The sequence below is a fragment of the Parathielavia appendiculata genome (assembly GCF_033297405.1).
Source record: "Parathielavia appendiculata strain CBS 731.68 unplaced genomic scaffold N657scaffold_6, whole genome shotgun sequence".
Lineage (NCBI taxonomy): Eukaryota > Fungi > Ascomycota > Sordariomycetes > Sordariales > Chaetomiaceae > Parathielavia > Parathielavia appendiculata.
In genome coordinates, this window is record NW_026944225.1 from 213,301 (window position 1) to 229,167 (window position 15,867).

A 15,867-nucleotide genomic window follows, 5' to 3' on the forward strand; every position below is an offset into this window, starting at 1 on the left:
AGGCAGTTGGTCTGTCACTTTGGAGCTCGGATTCATCCATCCATCTATCCAGCTTCCGGACTCTGTCCTTTGCTTCCGCCGACCTTCTTGCCATCATCATCACACCAACGAGCGAGCCTTCCATCTGATGTCACTAATTCCGGCATACTCAAACGAGGCGACATAAACATACAAAAGGCCTCCACTCTAATTACGCGCCGACTGGAACGCTACGACGTGTTATTGATTCGGTTGGAACCACCCGCACGAAGTTTGGTTGTTACACCCGACACAGTCAATACTTCGACGTACACTCCACCACCATATTCTGTGTGTGTTTTTTTTTTTATATACCGGCCTTGCACTTTTTTAACGATGATATGACCATGATTCCCTGAGCATGGGTGGCGTTGTTTTCTATTCTTTTGGACCGGTTTGCGGTTTGGGTTGGGTTGAGTTCTGGGTTGGTTATCTCAAGGGGTGCTTTGTTGGTGGCTGGAAGGGGGAAGGGGGGATGACGGGGGGTAATAGGATGGGTTGGGGTGGGTTTAACAGGTGTAAACTTGGGTGTGCATACATACAAGAAGGATTGGGTGGGTTGGGATGAGTTTCGAAGCATGGTTTGCTGGCTGATGGCTGGCTCGGTCTTTTGTGGAAAGGTTTCTCTTGCCAGACAAAAGGCAGAGAATGGGAACAGGTATAGGATATACAGAAAATGATACCTTGTGAGCTCTCCAAACAAGTTCCGCATGCCGGCCGTCTATCGGCTGTGAAGTGTGTTCGTGATTAAGTGATAAATAGTGGGAAGGGGTGCTTCAACGGGAGTATGGTTCTCAAGCATGGATGTGTTGCATGAACACTTTCTTATTATCATTGTCACGCACCCAATACATTATAGGAAGCATAAGTGTAAGTTTAGAGAGATGTATATATCCAGGTTGAGTCTTCAGTGGTGAGTCGCTGCAGGGCAAAGATCGCCTAAAAGTCCCTGGGTTGAGTAGGGGGTGATAAAGCAGGTTTTCCGTTGTGACCAGACTCTTGCTGTACATCTCAATTGCTTCACTACACGCACTGTCGGTCACAGTCTGTGGCGGTTGGCTTGAAGGTGCTGTGGCTGTGAGTCAGATCCAGACTGTCGGGTCCAGAGGTGGGCGGCCTAGACCAGCAATTTGTTGAGTGAACAATGGTGATATGCAGCCAATGCTTGAGGGCATGGAAGCTTCGCGACTTCTTCGTGAATCTGTACATCATTTGTCGTATTAAAGCTATATTCAATGTGTTGCAGTAGCAAGAAGTTCAAAGGTCGTACAGGCAGATGAAGCATATTAACACCCATCTAATGGGTTGTGGCCACCAGAGCCATATCGCCTTTTTCGTCCCATCCCGGATTCGGCCGTCTTATAAGGCGAGTTCCCGCACCTCGACGTGTAGTGTTGGGCTCGCGGCTTGCTTGAAGCTTCCCCAATCCAAGACTATGTTTCAGTCACCCTTCCGTCTGAGGTGGTCATGTGTGCGGTTGGGGTGTGGGGCTCTTCTGAACCCCATGTGACCCCCGCACTGCCATGTCAAGTACCCTCGAGCCGTCATCAACCAGGGTCTGAGAATAACAAGCCCACCACGTCGGCTTCCCCCGAGCCAGTCCTTTCCGTCATGATCGGCATAAGCCCACCCATGTCTATCCAGAACCGAAAAGCGAGCGTATAGTCCCCCAGCCACCAAGCGAATGACGATGCTGCGACCCAAAGTTGATTGACCATGCAAAAGCCGCGGCCCCTTCCACCCAAACAACGCCCAACACCGGCACATTGCCCCCAGCGAGCCATTGAGCATGCGGATATAAAAAGTGAGAGATATGTCGCCATCCTCCTCTTCACCCCGCAGTCATTAAGTCCCTTCATCCAACCCCGAACATATGATACAAGAAGAGGAGGACAGCAGATACCGCTTTACCTGCTCTTCTTCGCCGTCCCGTTAGCCGTCCCGTTAGAAGTGGCGGCTACGGCAGCGTAACTCTTCGCCTTCCCATTCGCCGCGCCATTGACCGCCGCCGCCTGCTTCACGTCTTCAAACTCAGACTCCTCAGCATCACTGCGATCGTCCTTGGCGACATTGTGCACGACAAATCGGTATGCGATCCGGATGATGAAGAAGAGCCAGAACAGGTTGAGGGCCTGCAGGGAGCTGAGCAGGGCCAGGGTGATGACGAACGAGAGGGCGCACTTGTACTGCTGCGTCTCCCAGTTGAGCTCGTAGGGGCCGACCGTCTTGTACTCGGTGAAGAGGCTGAAGAGGATGCGCAGATTAAGGTAATGGCGCAGGTAGATCCACACGCACATGAAGGTGAAGTAGTAGGGGCCCGTCAGCCAGTGGTCGAGGTAGTTGAGCGTTTTGGAGGTCTGTGCAAATACAAGTTAGCGAATGTAAAAGGATAGCTGATGAGGATGGGTGACCGAGACGTACAGCAAGGAAGAAATCGGAAATATCGTGGGTGATGTACACGGCCAGCCCCATGTAGGTGAAATGGAAGCGGTAGCTCAGGGCGATGAGGGCCAGGCTGACAATGTGGTGGCCGACCAGCTCCTTAAAGTCCTTGCGCGGCTTCTCCATGCCGAGTAGCAGAACAATGGCCTGCTGGGCCCAGTATGCGGCCTGGAACAGGTAGTAGAACTTGAAGAGGGCGTCGTGGGTCTTGTGCGGGAAGTTCTCGTACATGCCGCGCGTGTTGAAGTACCACACGGGCGTGCGACTCATGACGTACATGCCCGTAGGCCCGAGGACGCCAAAGTACAAGGCCGTGTACATCTGCTCCATGTAGCGAGCCTGCTTGCCGCGCGACTTGAGCCCCGCCCAGCGGGCCATTGGCCGCAGGATCTCCTGCATGATGAACTCGCGGGTGAAGGATAGGACGACGGTGTAGAAGGTGACGAATGCGATATCCCAGGGGCCCTTTCCATATTGCGGTAGCTCGTCGGGGTCCGTAACGGGTAGCCTGTACGACAGGAAGATGAAGTGATGGATGGGGTTGGCTTCGGTGGGGTTGATGGCGTAGAGCGACAGAAAGACGAGCAGGATGACCAGCGGAAGTACCCAGGTGTGTTTGACGATGATACTCTTTGCGCGGCGCAGAGCAGAGCGCGCCTTTCGGCGCTTCGAGAAGCGCTTTGGTGGTGGTGAGGGTGACGGCGATTCCTGGCCTCATCAGCGCATATTCCTGTACGCAGCGCCTTCTCCTGCAGAGAACATACCTTCAGGGAACCATTGAGATGGGCAATGCCCGTGCCTAATGAGGGCGCACCTGTGTCGCCGACCCGCAATTCGCTCCCGAGATGGCTGGATTTCCTGCGCCGGCGCGCGCCGTTTATGTCGCTGGAGGACGAGCAAAATTGGTGATCGGCTGCCGAGGTGAGCGGCGGGAAAGGCTCGGAGTCGCCAGCCATGGCTGCTTGATTTCTTGTCTCTTGGAGTTACCTGGCCGTCGAGAGCGCGGAGGGACCGCGAGGCTGTGGTTCAAGTCGGAAATGCGAGAGGGAACGAAGTCCGAGACTCGATAGACACGCCAGGAGCACGAGTTCCGAACCCCTGGAGCCGCACTAAAATCTGACCAAGTAATGCTTGTCTTCGCCAACGGTCAAAGTGATCAATGAATCGCAGTGCAGGAAGTCCGTCGGTCACCACGGGCCGATCGCGAGCGCAAACTTTGAAAGGAAAAGGAAAGCAAATCAAATTGGTCTTGCATGCGGCATGTGGGAGTAAAAACTCCAACAGGGTCCAGGCACAGCATGAAGTTCATAAAATCGATGACCTCGGCGCGTCCGGTTCCACTCTCAACCGCGATGTCGAATTCAGTTGGACCCTGGTTCTGCAGGCCTGGTCAACGCTAAACCACGTTCAACTTAGTGTCAAATTTGACGCTAAATTTTTCGGCCACGAGACCCACGCAAGCCACCGAGGCCTTGAAACCCCTGACGATGTCTCCTTCGCTACGGATACACAACCGTACAGACTACACGTACATCCCAAGGTACAGACCGATGAAATGCCGATCTTTCCTGCTAGCAAGACACAACACCCTAACAACATCAACAGCGGACCGCAACTGATGGAGGCTTGAGCGGTTTTGGTGAGTAAGCAAACACGATTTTGAACTTAATATCCCTTCTGAGAGCTTGCGTGATCATTGACATATCCGTGTCCCAGCATAAACCTGCTTTGATAGCCACTGGCTGCTTGGGGCTATGGAAGCAATACCATCATCCTCGTCGGTGTCTCGAAATCGCCGATCCTGGGCGAGTTTGGAGCCCTGAGGAGTACTGCGTAGGTGTCATCGCATGGGCCGGGTACAAGATTTCGAGAAATCGCCCCGGGCTGCGTCCATGACTAGGTCCTGCCAGTCCACCACACGACTCCTTGGCAGCACAATAAGCTAAAAAACCCTCCAAGAATGAAAACATCAAGCATAGAATGAACGCCATATAGAGCGCCAGCAACGATCGACCCGAGAGCAGCCAGCAGAGCGAAGGTGGCCGAGTGTCTAGGTTGTCTCATGATATGGATGATTGCCGAAGCGGAATAGGTGGCAAGTGCTCTCACATATAGTGGCGGGCTTGGACATCAGAGCTGCTGCGGCAGCCATGCCAGCAGAGGAAGAACCGTGGTGCACCGGGCGTCGTCCTCGACGGCTGGACATATATATTCCTGGGTGGGCATAAGTCATTTACTCTGGCGCCATCCGTCTCGATTTTCTTGGGGATAACCTCATCTTGAGAGTGGTTGAAGTTGAGATTAACGGCTGTCGCAAGCCCACCCGTCAGGACGCTGAGGCCGTCGGCAGTGTTTGCCAATTTGCTTGTACAGGACTGGAAACATCCGTGATGCCAGGGGCAAGGGCCGATCTCCCACGCGCGTCCCCGACGACTCCGTGTGCTCCAGCCGAACCAGCGCGCGCAGTCTGCGTCTGCAACTTTGCTCTTGATCCTATGCACCGAGGTGTCGGTGTCCGAGTCAAAGAGGGCCGCAAGCAACTCTGCGCTCCTCATGTACAAAGGTGACTTCGTCGAGGTGTCGGGCGTCGCAGTCAGGGAGGGCTGCAGGCATCTCTGCGCTCTCCATGGGTAAAGGTAAAAGGTCTTATCACAACGTCGTTGGACTCCTTCGTGAGGGCTAGCGTTGGCCTCAGCGCCGTCTCACCGACCGCGTTTTGGCAATCCCATGATGCCGCACGCATGATGTTTATGGCTCTGTTATGAGCACAGAGTTGTGGTTGCATGCTGTTTGTGTGTGGTTGACCATTTCCCTGGGGGCGAGTGGCATTGAGCGTTTGCCGGGGCCGGTTAAGGGAGACAAAGTACGGTCCCAGAGGAGAAACGAAGGGGGTTGTTGCCGATGTGTAACCGTGTTCTCACAATTACCTGTCGGGCAGCTGGGGAACTTTATAGAGCCCAAGTCTTGTACCACCAAGGAAGTCCGAAGACTGCCGGTACATCAAGGAGCGGCTGAAGGCGGAGGAGGCGGGCAATCAGGAACTTTCTGCCCATGCCTTTGCGCAAGAGCAAAAATGCCGACACCATTTCGGTGGAACTGATTGGATCCGATGGCGCGGCGTGTTCTGCTGGACGGAGGCTCCCTTTCACGCTGGGCATCAATCAGGGGAACTGAAGGCCAAATGTGCAGTAACTCAGGTAGTACTTCCATACAGGTTTACTCTGTACAAAAAAGTTGGTTTGTTATTGGACCCGCCTCTTCCGCCTCGACAGCATTGTGCAGACGTGGCTACAACATATATTCTTGTTACAACTCGTTGGCCAAAGTTTGTTCTTCTTAATGTTTCTGTCTGGGTCTTGAGTTTCGCTTCTCTCTCCCCTGTGCAGAAAGCAGGGTTGTTGCGCAAAGGTTTTTCCCGCATCGACGCAATCGATGCTCCTTATAAGCTAACTTTTGATATTGCCTGGAGCGACGGGCATCATTTTTCTTGACACCTCACTTGGACGCTGGGAAATACCACGACAAGGCTTGAGACCGACATGACCAACCTGTCGGAGGACGGGACGGCCAGCAGCCGGGAACAGCTGATCGTAGCGGTCAGGAGCATGTGTATTGCCCTCCTCGTGTTGAACTCACAGGTGTCGAGGTTGACAGGGCGCTCAGTTCGCAGAACGAGATCGCTAACCGGCGTAGCTACGGCCAATGCCACGTTCTCTCTCCCCTTCACGGAACCCGGCAAGACGAGCACCTCTTAAGACTTCGTTCAGACATCACTGCATGGGAATGTCGAGCTAATGCCGCGAAATTCACCAGCAAAGTACGCCAACATGGCGCGCATTGCCGGCGGCCTTCAGAAACTCCACACCGTGTTCCTCTCGCTGGCAGTCCTATCCCTCCTTCCCTTCGCAGCATGCAGTCCCCAGATCCGGCACCGCACCCCCAAAGCCCTGGTCATTTCTGTGTCCGCTCTCTCCTCCCTCAGCAGGGGTATGACCTCCCTTCAGCTGGAGTTGCTTGATGATGGCGCGGGAGACCCGAATATTGACAACCCCGCCGACTCCAAGCTCACCAAGATGTGTCTGCGCATTGCCTGCGCCGTATCTTCAAGTTCTGGGGTTGTAGTTTCTTCTGCTGGGTCTTTGTCCATCCGGGGTTGGGGGCTGCGTCTGGACAGTGGCTGGATGTCGTGAATTTGATTGGGCTGACCGCGGTTGTGGTGGGCATCTTGAACGCTGAATCAAGTCTGTTTGGGGGTTTGTTTTTTTCGTCGGGGGACGGCCAAGGGGATGCGGGTGTGGAGATGGGCAGAAGGAGAAGAGATGCTGAGGAGAGTCAGAGCGTGAGGGATGGGAGAAGGGGGGATGAGGAGGAGGATCGGAGCCAAGCAAATGGCCGTAGTGGGGATGGCGATGGGAAAACACCAGCAACCCTGCGCTGGGGGTCTTGTCTTTGGCGAGCAATGCGCTTGGTGCTTGAGTGAGGTCGCAAACCGCAGCACCTTGGCTCGGAGGGTTGGAATTCGGGAGTTGACGCCCAGTACGAGGCTTCGTACACTAGCTACCTACAATAACCTTACCTGTTGGAAGTTGGGAAGAAACTCTGTAAAGAGGATCAGCAAATCTGATTCCTTAAATGCCGGACGATTGCCGGCAATCTCACATCAACTTCAGATCTATAATATACGACAAATACACATCAAGTGCCCATGGCACCCCGCCGCCAGATTCCAATGTGCACATGCCCCGCAAAGTGACAAGGGTAGGACATAGTCTGGCTTCATTTCCAAACCCAATCCACGCTGATCTTCTCGTCAAAGGGAAGATGACGGGTTATGACCTTCTCGCCGAGGCAGAATGCTTAGCCTGGGTACGGAGACTCATCGAAGCCAGGGACGACGTCGTAGCCTTTGTCGACTCCCAACCTGGACGGTCAGGAAACAGGAGAGTACCTGGACTTCTTCAAGGGCTCGTTTAACGTCTGCTTCCACATCGGCTTTGGGGAGGGACAGCCCAGCGCCCTGATTCGGTTTGCTAAACCGAGTCACACGCTCTCCTCCAGGCGGGATGAGAAGGTCTCGAACGACATTCGAGTGATCGAGTTCTCCGCGAACACACCACCATCCCAGCCCCCAACGTTCTGCTGTTGGGGCCTGTCCGACAAAAGCCCGGCCCAGTTAGGGCCATTCATCATGTGGACTTCATCGAAGGGGTACGCATGTCCCGCTTCCTCCGCGAGCACCACGAAGACGACCAAGCCGAGCTCATCCTCGACCCGGCCATCCCCTCCGCAACCCTCGACACCATCTACGACCAACTTGCCTCCCACCTCCTTCAGATCTCCCGTCTCACATTTCCCTCCATTGGTGCTATCTCTAAGGAAGCAGCCACTCAATCTGGACCGTCGCCAGCCGCCCGCTAACCTTTCAACATAAAGGAGCTCGCAACTAAACACCGGCTTCCCCCATTCCCACCTCCCTACGACTCCCTTCCCAACCGCCACCCCCTTCCTTCATTCCCTCACGGAAACCCACCTCCGCCATTTCCAATCCCAACGCAACCTCTGTCAAGACGGGCAGAACGTCCGCAAACGCTTCATAGCCCGCCGCAAGCTCCAGCATTTCCTCCCCAAGTGCACAACACAGAAGGACGACCCATCCCCCCTGTTCAACGACGACCTCCAACCGACCAACATCCTGATCAACCCGTCCACTCTCAAAATCACGGGCATCATCGACTGGGAGTTCACCAACGCCATGCCGGCGCAGTTCATCCACGACCCGCCGTGGTCGCTGCTGCTGCGCGGGCCGAACGTGTGGATCGACCGGTTCGGCGGCATAGCACAGTTCCTCGAGCGGTATGTGCCGCACGTGGAGCAGTTCGTCAGGTCCCTGGTGAGGGCCGAGGCAAAAGAGCACGACGCGGCGGCGACGGCGGCTAGGGCCGGGGAGCACGCGGTAGTGCAGGGAGAGGAGGAGAGATTATCCACAAGGATGTGAGCGTCGTGGAAGACGGGGCGGTTCTGGTTTGACTACGTGTTAGGACGAGCCTGGACGTGGATGACATTTACTGGAGTGCGCTTCATGACCCCGAGCGGGACGAGGATGGAGAAGCGTTGGTGATGGAAATAGGAAGAGAAAAGCTCGAGGAGTAGGCAAGGGTCAAGATGGGGCAATTTAGGAGGTATGAGGAGGAGTGTGAAGCGACGTTTAGCAAGGTGGAAGAAGAAGAGGAGGATAACGACACCTAGAGCTGTTCCCGAGATCCTCAGCAATGTGTGTGGACATGGCATCTTTCAGACGACCCAAAAGACAGCGAAAGTGCGACGCTACGTCTTTCCAGACACGAAGGCCCCAAAGGGACTGCACATTGCCTTCTTATCGATCTTTTTATTGCTCATGCAGAGAGAAGTCCTCCACGGGACAGGGACAAAACCCTGCAGGCTTCACGACCCTTTGCTTGAACACGGCCACTTCCCGGCGTATAAACGGACGGCCGTCTCCCAGAATACAGGAAATGACAAAAATGCCCGAAGAAAACTGCCGGAATCATATAGTATGGAAATTCCATTTCCCAGCCGGATATCGCACCCGAATCCAGAACTCCACGACGGCTCAATACCCAAAACCCATGTCCATTTCGCCCAATGCTTTATGCTGCTCTGCCCTCCTAGATAGTGCTAGGGGATGCTCGTCGACAGAGAATCCTAAGGACCCTAATAACACCCGCTCCACAGGGGTATACATGCTCGTCAAATTACACTAGACCAAATTGCTTAAACAGAGGGAGGAGGCGCACCTCCGTGGTCCAGACTAGGACCAGGAGTAACGCCCGGTTGAGAATCTGAGGAGTGTTGATCCACCACAGATGTATCAAAACCAAATGGCGGCTGCGGCGACCTGCTAATTCCCAGCTGCGGCGCTCCCGGTTCTGGTTGGGGAGAAACCGCCGTGTCCGCAAGCGGCACTGATAGCCGACGAGAAATCCTAGCCACCGGCCCCAACTCGCCCGGCGTGACAATTGGTCGCAACTGCTGCCTCGACGGCTCGACCGGCAATTCGTCCCCTAGCGGCATACTCCTCAATAAACTGCTACTCCGTCGATCTGTCGCAAAAGCTGCAGCCCGCCGAGCCTCCAACTCCTCCTCCTCCAAAAGCTGAGCAAGCGCCGCACCCTGGCGGGGCGGCGCAGGAATGACCGTCACCGGCAGGCTGTCGGTGTCAGGGGCCGTCCGGAACTTCTCGCGAAATCTCTCTGCTTGCATCGCCGCGAACTCCTCGACGCGCGCACGCAAGTCCCACTTGGCGCCGCCACCGCCTCCCTCCTTGCGTGGCATGTTCTCCTCGGATGCCGGAACAGCCCGCTCCTCGTCAGCCTGGCGTGGAGACCGGAACGGGACGCGCCCTGCTAGCGCCCGCCACCGGTTAGGTACGGGCGTCGCTTCCTGAAGTGCCGGAGTGGGTTGCGCGGGTGGGCCGGCCGTATCACCATCCTCGCTCTGGGTTCCTTCATGGCTGGCGCGGCCTGAAGCTGTCCTATGGCTTTGAGACAACGGGGAGGTATTGTGCGCCGGAGGTGGCGTGCGGGATGTGGTCTCGGTAGGAGCACCGTACCTGATGGCATAGACGGTGCTGGCGGCGCTGGCAGTGTCTGTGCGGCTGATCGGTGTGACTGCGGGAGCTGGTCTGGCAGGCCACAGCGGTGGCTGGAGGAATCGTATCCTGTCGTGATTCGTTGACTGTGTGTTTGTGGGATCCGCGGCCTTCCTGGGTCCGGACCGAGACCTATATCGTGCTCTGAGCGCCGTGACCGTCGGCCATCTGTTATTCCGTCCACTGCTGAGGCTGTCATGCCTCCCACTTTCAATACTGGTCCCTTTATCTCCGTCGTCACCCCCTTTCTTCCTCTTTCTGAACCCGTCATCTGAATCAGTCATCTCCAGCATGTCGTCTCCGTCGAATACCTCCCTGCCGAGGATCCCGTCTTTCTTCTCTTCACGCTCTAGAGCCTCTATCCTCTCCACCCACTCCCAGACGATGACGCTGGCGGCCGCTGCTCCGACCCATCTAACGTACTCTCCCCATCCGGTGAATTCGGGCTGGATGACGTCGGAAATGAAAAAGACTATAGGGATAAGGATGGAGAGCAGCGACAAAACCGCGACCAACAGCATGTTCTTCATTTGGGGGTGCCAAAAGGCGTACCTCTTCTTCAAGAGGGAATAATAAATGACCCAGGCGGCATAGAGAACGCCTAGGGAGAGAGCGAACAGATAGCTGAGGGCGGGCACGGCATGCTGAAACGACCCGGGCCGGGCCACCCCTTGTTGTTCATATTGAAAGCTGTTGAGCGACTGAAAGATGACATCGAGCGTGATGAGGGCGAAGGCGGTCCATTTGATCATAACCTTTTCTCGCTGCCGAGGAAATAAGCGGATGAGAGTCTGAGCTTGGGCGAGCCACAAAAAGGTGTTCGATATGATGCGGATGATCTTGAGCTCGTTGCCGCCAAGCACCTTTATCTGCAGCTCCGCAGCGTTCTGGACGCCGAGTGAATACTGTTCTTCGGCCACATCAAACGTGGCGACGCTGGCGATAGTCAAGGAAATGGCGACGGTAAGGGCGGCAACCTTCTGCAACCAGGGCCGCCCACCAATGGTTGGACCAGCCCCGCCATTGGTAAAGCCCCTTCGGCCCAGCACGACGACGCCGCCATCAAGGAAGGACCTCGGGGTGATGAAGAGCATGATGACCAGCATGTACGCCACCACTGTCGTCGCAGCGAGGGCGTAGCACTGAGGGAAGGTCGATGCGTAAAAGGGGTCGTAGGGGTCCTGGATCTGTTGATTCGGGCCCGTCACCTCAGTCTTGTCGTCAATTGTGACGGATCCTCCTCCGCCGTTGGCGATGATGGCCGGTGGCGTAACCGGGGTGCACACGGGCTTGAAAGCGGCGGCCGCGGTAAGCGTGACAAGCTCCCCGTTGGGCATGGAGAGGACACCCCCGATGGGAAGGTTAAGGCCGCGGCAATTCCGGGCGACCAGCGGCGCGGTCGTCGGCTGTGGCGCGGTGGCCGTCAAGTCGGCGAGGAGCCGTCGCGGCTCCATGGTTGCGGTAGATACGGCGGCTTCCGCCAGATTTCTGGTTATTGCTCAACCGCCATGGAAAACGAATTCGTCGCTGGCTCGCGCTCGTGATGACCCGCTGCGGCTGCTTCTGTTGCAGCGATGGCGGTTGCCCGGTGGCGCGCGGGCCTTGAGCGACGGCGCGATTGCCGTTTCGACCGGCGCTGGACGTAAACCCGCGCTATCGCTTCAGGGTATGGCGTTATCGATATTGAGAGATTCCGCGACTGCCAAATCGCGAGACGAAAAAGCCAAGCGTATGTCGTCGCGATGTTTGGGCGTGGGGGAGCGTAGAGGCTGGGCGCCGAGAAAGTCCTCGTGGCCGGGAAAGGCTTTGGACCTCTTGGAAAGGGGCGAAGTCACCTGTAAGGTAAAAAGGAACGTCCTGTGGATTTAGAACGGCGCGGCAAATGCTTGTTTCGTGCTCAAGGCTGCCGACGGCCGTTTTTGGCGCCGAGTTTCTCTTGTTTTTGCTCGGCCGTCTCGAATGTGTTTGAACCCTGACTCAAGAGCCGGGAGAGCAGGAGGGTGCATCTTCAGCAAATTTCCAGGGGGATGGACAGGCGAGGCCAACTCAAGCACAGTGCATACTTACCGTGATACTGTCCGAGTGATCCACCAGAGCAACCCGGATGGAACACCACAATGTGAGGACAGACTGTAACAGCAGGCACACTTCGTACACGGGGGATGGGGAAATCTCTCGAGGTGTTGGTTCCTTCCAAGACGTGTTCTAAGTCTCACAGTCTCGAATGAGCTTGATAGGTTGCGATTTCGTACCGCGACATGTCCAGTCAAGGTTGATGGACAACCTGAAGGGCGACTATATCAGATTTGACATCAAAGTCAAAATCAAATGCCCTCTCAACATGCGCCTTATAACAGCTAGGGCTTGCTAGGTAAGGAACATGTGTCAGTTGGGTGCTGGTCTGGCTCCCACGGACATCGCCTGGAAAGCTGCGCCTCATTCCTAAACAGGATGCGATAGGTCGAGCTCGGTGGTGGACCGAATCCTCCGGAAGACCACACAGTGCGGAATTTCAAGGTCGATGGCGTGCCGCCGCTCACAAGCGCGGGGACAGGCCACCCTACAAGTCAAAGATGACAAGCATTAAATTGAGCCACCAGTTCTCATCTATCGGACGGGAAAAGAGGAGAATTGATAGACCGTCGGAGCGAATTTTATGCAGTGAAAGCTGGCTTCATCTGCAGAAACCTGTTGCGGGTTGAACAGTCCCTGTGCCGTTACCCCGCTGACGAGATACATTTGGTGGCACCCGAGGACAGTTCATCACGAAGCGAGAGAGACTGGTACCTGCACAATGTTTTCCAGTGGACATTATCACGCCCCCTCATCAACAGCCCACCCTCGGGGGAGCGTATTGTATCATTCCCAAGCAAAGCCAGGCCGGTTGTTGTGTATTGTTGACCGTCTCAGTGTGCACCGTTGGCAAATGGGTCACACAATCCATTTTTCCATTGCTACCGTAGCCGCATTCCATGTGCCTGCCACTCTAACGGAAGAAAGCTGGGCTGGATAGTACCGTATTTCGTGTATGTATCTCTGTCATTTGCGGTCTTCTTTGAAAACAAGAAGCACCTGCCAAGGGCCCAGAAATTGGCATCAAGTCTTGGCGAATGCTTGTCTTTTCTGGGGAAGCGCCTTGGCAGCAGGCGAGCTGCTCCACTCGCGATCGGGAGCGTGAACAAGCTGCGAACAGAAAGAGCCAGCATGACCTTTGCTTTTCACGACCGAACTGAAGTAAGGTACCCAAGCATGAAGCTAACAGGCGGATATAGTCAGACTTGTGCACCGCAGCATATATTTCTACAGGTTATTTTTTTGGCTCCTAAAACTCTCTTGATTGGTCAATCCGAGCAAGACTTGGACTACCGGGTCAGGGTTAGGGTTGATGAGCTTAATAACTGCAATGATTGCACAATGAACGAGTAAACCGGATTATGGGAAGGTTTACGTCTGCTGTTTGCAGGCCACGAACCTTAGCACTTGTGCTAGCTGGCACCAGATGAGGTACTGTGACGGGCCCCACCCAAGGTCTGGTCAGCTCGCACATACAAGATCGATATTGCTACAACGAGAGCAAGAGCTAGATGACAGGAATGGGCGTGCAACCAGACCTTTAAGTACTGGAGCAGAGGCCTATGCGTAAGCATGACCATAGACGTATGATCAGACCCCATGACGTATGCATAACCGCAAGCATATGACATAACCATGAAAACAGGAACGGGGAATCCCGTGACAGGTATGTTACGTTACGGACCTGGCCTGATCAAGAGCGCACTAGCTTCCTTTCAAGGGTAGTACTATTGGATATATCTCTACTTCCAGCACTTGAAGCATTAAGTTAGGTCTAATGCAGCCTAGTATAGTTTGCAGTCCCAGATATAAGCCCCCTAAATCCCTGTATTATCACAGGCCTTTCTAGCCTCCTCCTGATTCTATAGAGCTATCAGGACAGTAGCTCCCTGTAAGGTAACACACACAGGCTCACCAGGAAGATGCACCGAATCCCCAACGAGCAGCAGGCAAGACGACTGTATTGTGCGTGCACCACTAACCAACTGACTGATTCTTGAGAGAGGGAAGTTCTAAGTTCTAATCTCACTCTCCCGCTCTCCAAATATCCTCCCTCTATTGCGAGTCATGTCGCTTCGCCATGAAATCCACAGTGTCTCGCCCACCAATTGCCGAAGTACAGAGCTCATAATGGGGGCTGTAACACACTATCTCTTTTCAGTTAGGTAGCAAGAGACTATGAGAGGCCTTAGGAGGCTACTATAGCTTATATTCTCAGTTCTACGGTCTTAGAAGTCATAATAGCCATTTTTTAATGAGAGGGATGATATCCAGTTTCAAAGGACTTTGTAGAGCTGCTGCAGCTTATTATAGCTCTTTAATAAGAGCTAGAGCTTCCTGCTTCTTTCCAGGATAGCACTAGCTCTGTCACAAGATTCACCGTTCCTGTTCTCATAGTTATGTCATATGCTTGCGGTTATGCATACGTCATGGGGTCTGATCATACGTCTCTGGTTATGCTTACGCATAGGCCTCTGCTCCAGTACTTAAGGTCTGGTTGCACGCCCATTCCTGTCATCTAGCTCTTGCTCTCGTTGTAGCAATATCGATCTTGTATGTGCGAGCTGACCAGACTTTGGGTGGTGCCCGTCACACAAAGTAAGCTTTGTAATAGCATACAACGTGCAGCTATAGCGTTGCGCCATATTCTTAGAAAAGGGTACAAATAATTCAATCCGACAGACTGAATTATTAGCTGCATTATGAAGCTGTAACAACTGGCACCCGTGCCGTACAGGCTTCCTAGGGTTAGGGCAAGCCGCCCGGGTATTGGGTCGGTCGAATGGGAGTGGCTTTTCGGCGTTGTGGCTGGTAGGGTAGCTGGTCGAGGCTGGAGTATGATCCGTGCGGGTCACGTGTGTGTGTGAGGAATTTTCAGTGCTGAGGGCGCTGCTTGCGCCCTCTCTGGGTACCCTGCGCGGCCACGCACAGGCTACCGCGCTGGTAAAACTGATATCACTAGATAGAGTTTTTCGAGCTCTTTCCAATGATACCATTTTCGTCTGTTTTAGCTGAGTTGCGTGTGGGATGCAAGAGGCCCTTACTCTAGGTTTCAACGTCAGTAGTTTACGCCGTATTTATGGTAACGTTACAGTGAAAAGTAACATTCCAAGTCGCCACCATAGATTCAACTTGACCCCTTAGACCCTCAAAAATGCAAAGAGGGGGGTGAGAAAAAGGTACAATGAACTCCGCCTTGGACGGTTCCCCGATATGAATGACAAGCTACATGAAAAGGTCGTGACTGAACGAAAATGTTAAAAGCAAGACTCGTCCTGAAGGGCATGCAATAGCCATTGCGGACGCTCTTGTGTCCGACCTTCCTGGCCGGTATGTCGGCGGCAGCCATAGTACCTTGTGCAAGCCCCAAGTGACCCACGCATTGTCCTCGCTCAGGCCAATGCCAGAACGACTGACTTGTTGCGAAAGGGGACTGGTCATTGAGTTTGATGCTTCAAGCACAGGAGTAACCGTGACAGCTGTCGACGACAATGACGGGTTTAGTGTGAAAGTGCCGACGTCTGTAAGGAGAGAAGAACCGGTTTTGTCAAACACGAGGTGCGTGACAACCCTGCCTATCTCAAGCGTCGCCGTGCAGGCGCCTGTTGCCGCGTCCCAGAGCTTGACGGTCCTATCGTACGACGCTGAAGCGAGCGTCTTCGAGTCGTGGGAGAACGCGACCGAGT

At 54.5% G+C, this 15,867-nt stretch overlaps 9 protein-coding genes across 9 annotated transcripts in view; 3 read left to right on the forward strand and 6 right to left on the reverse strand.

Annotated features, from left to right (window-relative positions):
- Positions 1-101: 101 nt before the first annotated feature.
- N657DRAFT_412518 (uncharacterized protein) lies at positions 102-885 on the reverse strand. Its single transcript, XM_062787251.1, has 2 exons — positions 561-885; positions 102-438 (listed from the first exon to the last, which is right to left on the reverse strand). The coding sequence occupies exons 1-2, from the start codon at positions 728-730 to the stop codon at positions 210-212; spliced, it is 399 nt and encodes a 132-aa protein (XP_062647290.1). The 5' UTR covers positions 731-885; the 3' UTR covers positions 102-209.
- A 1,040-nt stretch (positions 886-1,925) lies between these two features.
- Positions 1,926-3,416, reverse strand: N657DRAFT_572327 (longevity assurance proteins LAG1/LAC1; the record flags this gene model as incomplete). The annotated part of the gene is made up of 3 exons (XM_062788882.1): positions 1,926-2,375; positions 2,440-3,168; positions 3,225-3,416. 3 exons carry the CDS (start codon positions 3,414-3,416, stop codon positions 1,926-1,928), a joined length of 1,371 nt encoding a protein of 456 aa, XP_062647291.1.
- Positions 3,417-4,322: 906 nt separating this feature from the next.
- Positions 4,323-5,118, reverse strand: N657DRAFT_412827 (uncharacterized protein). Its single transcript, XM_062787253.1, has one exon. The coding sequence runs from the start codon at positions 5,013-5,015 to the stop codon at positions 4,566-4,568; it is 450 nt and encodes a 149-aa protein (XP_062647292.1). The 5' UTR covers positions 5,016-5,118; the 3' UTR covers positions 4,323-4,565.
- N657DRAFT_412733 (uncharacterized protein) lies at positions 5,119-5,607 on the forward strand. The gene has a single exon (XM_062787252.1). It carries the CDS (start codon positions 5,222-5,224, stop codon positions 5,558-5,560), a length of 339 nt encoding a protein of 112 aa, XP_062647293.1. The 5' UTR covers positions 5,119-5,221; the 3' UTR covers positions 5,561-5,607.
- A 449-nt stretch (positions 5,608-6,056) lies between these two features.
- On the forward strand, positions 6,057-6,871 carry N657DRAFT_412846 (uncharacterized protein). Its single transcript, XM_062787254.1, has 2 exons — positions 6,057-6,069; positions 6,154-6,871. Exon 2 carries the CDS (start codon positions 6,255-6,257, stop codon positions 6,648-6,650), a length of 396 nt encoding a protein of 131 aa, XP_062647294.1. The 5' UTR covers positions 6,057-6,069; positions 6,154-6,254; the 3' UTR covers positions 6,651-6,871.
- Positions 6,872-7,281: 410 nt separating this feature from the next.
- On the forward strand, positions 7,282-8,455 carry N657DRAFT_655932 (uncharacterized protein; the record flags this gene model as incomplete). Its single annotated transcript, XM_062794646.1, has 4 exons — positions 7,282-7,326; positions 7,394-7,676; positions 7,706-7,859; positions 7,894-8,455. The coding sequence occupies 4 exons, from the start codon at positions 7,282-7,284 to the stop codon at positions 8,453-8,455; spliced, it is 1,044 nt and encodes a 347-aa protein (XP_062647295.1).
- A 776-nt stretch (positions 8,456-9,231) lies between these two features.
- N657DRAFT_573280 (PalH-domain-containing protein) lies at positions 9,232-11,562 on the reverse strand (the record flags this gene model as incomplete). The annotated part of the gene is made up of 1 exon (XM_062788958.1): positions 9,232-11,562. One exon carries the CDS (start codon positions 11,560-11,562, stop codon positions 9,232-9,234), a length of 2,331 nt encoding a protein of 776 aa, XP_062647296.1.
- A 2,862-nt stretch (positions 11,563-14,424) lies between these two features.
- On the reverse strand, positions 14,425-15,379 carry N657DRAFT_412892 (uncharacterized protein). The gene has a single exon (XM_062787255.1). It carries the CDS (start codon positions 15,175-15,177, stop codon positions 14,668-14,670), a length of 510 nt encoding a protein of 169 aa, XP_062647297.1. The 5' UTR covers positions 15,178-15,379; the 3' UTR covers positions 14,425-14,667.
- N657DRAFT_645088 (WD40 repeat-like protein) overlaps positions 15,174-15,867 on the reverse strand; it is a 4,603-nt gene continuing 3,909 nt past the window's right edge. The window contains exon 4 of the mRNA XM_062792876.1: positions 15,174-15,853. Within this exon, the coding sequence (XP_062647298.1) occupies positions 15,407-15,853 (447 nt within the window). The 3' untranslated portion in view covers positions 15,174-15,406. The remainder of the gene's footprint in view (positions 15,854-15,867) is intronic.

What these genes read in the sequence shown, in the direction of transcription:
- N657DRAFT_412892 (XM_062787255.1), bottom strand. Translation starts at nt 15,177, where the DNA reads ATGGTATCATTGGAAAGAGCTCGAAAAACTCTATCTAGTGATATCAGT.
- N657DRAFT_412827 (XM_062787253.1), bottom strand. Translation starts at nt 5,015, where the DNA reads ATGAGGAGCGCAGAGTTGCTTGCGGCCCTCTTTGACTCGGACACCGAC.
- N657DRAFT_412846 (XM_062787254.1), top strand. Translation starts at nt 6,255, where the DNA reads ATGCCGCGAAATTCACCAGCAAAGTACGCCAACATGGCGCGCATTGCC.
- N657DRAFT_412733 (XM_062787252.1), top strand. Translation starts at nt 5,222, where the DNA reads ATGAGCACAGAGTTGTGGTTGCATGCTGTTTGTGTGTGGTTGACCATT.
- N657DRAFT_412518 (XM_062787251.1), bottom strand. Translation starts at nt 730, where the DNA reads ATGCGGAACTTGTTTGGAGAGCTCACAAGGTATCATTTTCTGTATATC. An exon ending in CAACCCACCCAATCCTTCTT is followed by an intron (nt 439 to 560) that starts GTATGTATGCAC and finishes TAACCAACCCAG; the next exon opens with AACTCAACCCAACCCAAACC.